The 6,435-nt window shown below is 32.3% G+C and overlaps 1 protein-coding gene across 1 annotated transcript; it reads left to right on the top strand.

The window, feature by feature from the left end:
• Positions 1-4,175: 4,175 nt before the first annotated feature.
• Positions 4,176-4,577, top strand: LOTGIDRAFT_134420 (hypothetical protein; the record flags this gene model as incomplete). Its single annotated transcript, XM_009068494.1, has 1 exon — positions 4,176-4,577. A coding segment is annotated over one exon (402 nt), but the record flags the coding sequence as incomplete, so codon positions are not given.
• Between the last annotated feature and the right edge of the window lie 1,858 nt (positions 4,578-6,435).

The following is a 6,435-nucleotide window of genomic DNA, read 5'->3' as shown; positions in this document are numbered from 1 at the left end:
GACGCTTCATCATTTCATTGTTATCTTTCATATACCCTACAAAATATAGTTCACATATTAAATAAAACAATATATAACAATCACACCACAATACAATTTTAAAGGATTCTATTGATTATAAAGCATGGGAACCAATAAACAAATATAAAAAACTAAATATTTTCAATACACTTAACTATTAACCAAACATACATGAGATAAAGTTTAAAACCAACAGTCTTACTTAATAACATTTTACATCTTAAAAACAGTTTGAATTAGATTTCCAAAACTCTAACCTAGTGTAATATGAACTTTTTGATTCAATTCAATAAAACTATAAACAATGCCTGTGTCGGTGCTTCCGAGAGTTGGCCCAGTGTCAGCTTTCACTGCCTGATAGTAATACCTAACCCTGTTTTATTTTTTGGAGCCCAAAATATTTGGTATTCACCAACTTATCACAGAATTGTTTCAACTAGGCTCTAACAAAACTTACTCTGAAGTTCAGCATTTTCTGATGCAAATTCTATGAGTTTCTGTCTGGCTTCATCTAAAGTCATATCAGTGAGAGATATCTGAGATGTAAATCCTGGTTGAACAGTTGGACCACCATTATTATAGCTTGCACCAGTACTAGGTCCTGAATGACCAAGAACTTCAAAATCTGACACAAGTCCATTCTGTATACCTACTCCCCTTTCACCATTTAGTCCATTCATTTTGATGCTATTCTATTGATGAAGTTTACCTCTGAAAATCAAAAACAAATTTATACAAATATTCATTAATCATCATTAGATCTTTGTTGGTACAATTACAGTTATATTTCAGTGACAGGTATTTTGTCAAGCATGTAAACTAGATCCTTATATCACTAATCATTACATCTTTGTTGGTACAATTAGAGTTATATTTCAGTGACAGGTATTTTGTCAATAATGTAAACTAGATCCTTATATCACTAATTTCAATATCAATAAGGATTATCCTTGATTGACATTTAGAGGTAGATAGAACATTATATAAATAAAATACTATAATGGATATACTACTCCTCTTTAATTTACGCAATGTTCCAATTCGCATTCAGGAATCTTTTTCAAGCAAGAAGGATACCTTTACAAATTCACTCAGGGTAGTTTAAGTACAGTGTATGTATTTGACTTCTTGTATTAAGTGTTATTGTCTATGTATTTGACTACTTGTATTTAGTACTAATAAATATGTATTTGACGGCATGTAGTGGTTTCCCCCTTTACAAGTTCCTCCCTAGTGGTTTCCCTCCAGTGGTTTCCACCTCTTTTTAATCCTAGTGTTTTCCACGGCTATTCTAAGTGGTTTCCTCCCCTAATCGATATATAATAAACTAGTTAAAAACCTGTTAATCTTAATCAATTATGGTGATGGATTACCATAATATCAGGAAGCCATTTGAATAAATTGCTGTGTTATTCTTAATTAGAAATAAGTAATCTGTTAGTAAGCATATTTGACTACTTGTATTTTGTACTATTGTCTATGTATTTGACTACTTGTATTTAGTACTATTGTCTATGTATTTGACTACTTGTATTTAGTACTATTGTCTATGTATTTGACTACTTGTATTTAGTACTATTGTCTATGTATTTGACTACTTGTATTTTGTACTATTGTCTATGTATTTGACTACTTGTATTTAGTACTATTGTCTATGTATTTGACTACTTGTATTTAGTACTATTGTCTATGTATTTGACTACTTGTATTTAGTACTATTGTCTATGTATTTGACTACTTGTATTTTGTACTATTGTCTATGTATTTGACTACTTGTATTTTGTACTATTGTCTATGTATTTGACTACTTGTATTTAGTACTATTATCTATGTATATGACTACTTGTATTTATATTATGATATGTTTGGGATGACTCATCAGAACTATGTTTCAAAGTTTGCTAGATATTGTTGATAAACAAATGGCCTACTTTGTAGTATTAATTATCAGTTGGATGTTTACATGTACTTCCACTTTTATTTATTCTTAATAAGTTCAAATACAGGAAGGCAGTGGTTTATGTCAATGTCTTTATTTCATAGTTAGTTTCTAGAAATACCAACTTCAGTTCCTTGGTCTTGAGCCCATACTTTACTGTGACTGTGTCCTGGTACTTCAACTTTAAGACATAAGTTTTACTTTGATCTTGTATTGTAACTACAATTATTCAGTGGTTTGCGTTTGGTACTTCGACAAATATAAACATAGTTATACTCACGTAATTTTACGATATTATAAACTTTATCTTTCGGTGTTAAAATGGTTTGACAAATCTACGTCGTTTACCATCAGCCCTCTATCGGTTTTCTGGCATTACTCAATTTGGGAAATACGACTTTACTCTGGGAATTCCCCTCACTATTAAAGACGTCAACTTCCGGTTCACCATAGACTCATTTAACCAGACACTCGTTTAAGATAGTATGAAAAAGTCAAACCCTTAAACCAGACTGAAACTGGATACAGTTTGTGCAACCTCCATTGTTTCATAACATCTATTCTTTTATCAAAGAAAAAAGGACGTTAGTCGAAAGGGCCAACTTTCGGTGTAGGCCTACATTACTTATATCGGAATTTACTTTTTTTTCAATTCATATTATTTTTTCCCAGATAATTAGGAGGGGGACATTCAGTGTGGCGTCTGGTGGTCTAAAATGTAGAACAAACCTCATCTCGCCAAGGGCAACTGTGGGCCTAATTTTTGTAGTGGAGCCAAAAGTAATAAATGTATAAGAATGTAAATTATCAGAATTAGAAATCAAAAAGTAATGGTCCGTGTTTGGTCTTAAAGAATGCCTGTTACACAAAAGCTAAGCCTGTCTTAATTAAAAACAGGGGTTTTCTTTCTTTTTATTACCTCTTTAAGGCTCTTTAATCAATTGCACTACCCGCCTTCCTTCTATAAATCCTTCCTATTGTATGTTAGACCCTTGGGAATAATTACCCCTCCTCCCACAGGTTGAAAAACCCTGATTTAAAGCATCCTATCCAGTAATTAAAATCTGAAAGATATTTTTCGTCACACCCCTTTCCACTTCTCTGGTATAATTATTATTAATTTGTATTAAATCATTTTCAATTTATAACCATAATCTATCATATCATTATCAACTATATATACCCAGAAAATCGATGGAATCTCAGAAAAACGCGTCTTTTACTTGGCGTGCGGCAGTCATATGGAAATATCATCGGAAAACAACTCATCACTCCAATATAGATTTAACGTTATCGTATAATGACTCAATAGCTACCACTTTTGGTGTGTATGGTTGAGAGAACAAACGTAAAATTTCTGTACATTATGAAAATGTGATAACAGAGAAAACTGTATTAGGCCTATGTATGTTTAAAATTATATCCACGGTATCAATTTGTAATTCGGACGAGACCGGACAAGCTGCACTTGACAAATTCGCAGAGTATCATTGCATACTTCAGTGCATTGGCGTATACAATACTCTTTTAAAGGTACGTTCTCTTAGATATATTCTGTCAAACATGTTGATATACACTTAGTTATGGTATGGTAGGAATAAAATGTTTATAGTGATACAAAGATAAGCCTGAACATCAGTCTCCTATAATGTATAACATGTATGCATTAAAGGCATACGTGTATAGATTCAAATCCATCAGACCGATGCAATATGGATTTATAAACAAGGTCTTTTTGACTGAAACTGGAAAATATTAACGCTTGATCTAAAAGGCCATACTTTAAATGTTTGGTTTTCACACTTGACAGGTTTTGTTTCTTTAAATGGCCCTTATTGTTTGTTTTAAGTGTTTTGTTGTTTTTGTCAACACTGATTCATTTGATGTTAGAGCCATTATGTCACAACTGTTACCATTTTTTCGTATCACAATTGTCATCGATTTTTACTTATAGTTTATATGTACAATTCCCCTCAAGAATCCGATTCACCAGAAAAGAGATTCACACTGTCAACCTGCCTGGTTGCTATATTACCAACTAACCCATTTGTTATACTATAAACTTTCGCACTTGTTATACTTTCAACCTACCTGGTTGCTATATTACCAACTTACCCATTTTTTATACTATAAACTTACCCATTGTTATACTTTCAACCTACCTGGTTGCTATATTACCAACTAACCCATTTGTTATGCTATAAACTTACCCACTTGTTATGCTTTCAAGCTACCTGGTTGCTATCTTACCAACTTACCCATTTGTTATACTATAAACTTACCCGCTTGTTATACTTTCAACCTACCTGGTTGCTATCTTACCAACTTACCCATTTGTTATACTATAAACTTACGCACTTGTTATACTTTCAACCTAACTGGTTGCTATATTATCAACCAACCAATTTGTTATGCTATACACTTATCCACTTGTTATACTTTCAACCTATCTGGTTGCTATATTACCAACTTACCCATTTGTTATGCTTTAAACTTACCCACTTGCTATACTTTCAACCTACCTGGTTGTTATATTATTAACTTACCCATTTGTTATACTTTAAACTTACCCACTTGCTATACTTTCAACCTACCGGGTTGCTATATTACCAACTAACCCATTTGTTATACTTTAAAATTACTCACTTGCTATACTTTCAACCTACCTGGTTGCTATATTACCAACTTACCCATTTGTTATACTTTAAATTTACCCACTTGCTATACTTTCAACCTACCTGGTTGTTATATTATCAACTTACCCATTTGTTATACTTGAAACTTACGCACTTGTTATTCTGTCAACCCACCTTCGAACTTGTAATGATGCTACCTATCACATGCCATAAAACTAACATGTCCATGGTCGTCTGACAGGCTACCCACGTGCCAAGGTGTCTGAGGCTGTGTACAGTGTGGGGTTATCGAGATTAAACAATATATTCATATCAATGTCAATATTCATATTGCAAACTGTACATATATTCATATCGAAAACTGTTCACATATTAATACTACAAAATGTACACATATGCATATTGCAAACTGTACATATATTTATATTGAAAACTGTACACATATTCGTACTGAAAACTGTAGCCTAATCATATTCACACTGCAAAATGTACACATATATGCATACTGCAAACCTGCTTGCATATTTAGAAGATTTTTTCTTGCGAACATAAACAACAAAGTATCAGGTTTCAGCCTTAAATAGATATGCAACATATTTAACTAATATCTAAGCGTTATTTGGTATACAAATTCATCGACGAATATATAATATTTTATCAATTTTCCTCTTTTCAGTATAATAATTGAATATAATTGGACGAACAATGGTGTCTTTATACAACACATACTAATTGTTTTGAGTTCAACTTTAAAAATATTTTGACATCGAAAGGTTACTAATAATGGATTTTCAAATGAAAATAACAAGAGGATGTAATTAAGGGGGAGGTCGTCTGTGGAGATACTTAGTTTAGTGGTCGTCTGTGTTAATTACACCTATTATCACCTGTACAAGGTGTTTGGCTTTCCCGGATTCTGGATACGCGATTCCGTGAAAATCTATAGTGACAGTATGTAAAAGTTACAATTCCATGATAGGAGCCTAGTCTGAAACATCGAAAATATATATTTATAACCGTTTTTTTTTTATCTTTGATTTATAAAAGTATTAAAATTTGGTTTTCTCGGAGAATTGAAAACTTTGTGAAATACAGATAATATAATTATCAATACGTGGACCCTGGCAAAACAAAGTCTGGTTGACCGACTTTTGAGATTTATGAACCAAATTTGTAATGTTCTCTGACAGAATTAATTGTTTCTGTTAGGACACACACTCTTAAAGAGTTTACTCACAGATTGGGACTATCTTTAGTCCTCTCAATGTCATCCGATACAGGTTCACATCGTCAAGCTGGACACGAGTCGGTTGGTAAAAGGTGCACCAGCAGATTCAGTCATTCAAATATAGATACTTGCAGGTGAGTCAAATATTTTTTTTTATTTGTTCTTACAGTGGACATTATTTTATCACAAGAATTCTAATTGATTTTATTGATTATGACATGATGTATTGAGTTGAAATACTATTCAAAAATTTGACCTCAAGCACCTACGACATCATAAGATTCTGTCAGGTTCTAACTTTGTTTCAATCAGGCAAACTCTGAGTATCTATATAGGCCTAAATAGACTCTACGGTAATACTGACAACAGAGCTTTTGATATAAACTTATGCAAACCTAGGTTCAGTGTTCTGCCATTTCTGTTTTCTGGTTTCGCTGGTGTTTTTTCTGTTAACCAATTATATTTTGGAAATTTTCGGATTAAAGTAATTTAAATGAATGTCTTTTTGATCAAGGCTATATCCAAAACAATAACGTCCTTGAACTTGGCCTATATCGCCATTAAACTTCTAAGAAACTTTTTAGAAATAAATATTTGTTTTAATCCTTAGT

Source organism: Lottia gigantea, assembly GCF_000327385.1.
Source record: "Lottia gigantea unplaced genomic scaffold LOTGIsca_90, whole genome shotgun sequence".
Classification (NCBI taxonomy): domain Eukaryota; kingdom Metazoa; phylum Mollusca; class Gastropoda; family Lottiidae; genus Lottia; species Lottia gigantea.
The sequence above is the reverse complement of the archived record's forward strand: the minus strand, read 5'-3'. Positions and strand labels throughout refer to the sequence as shown.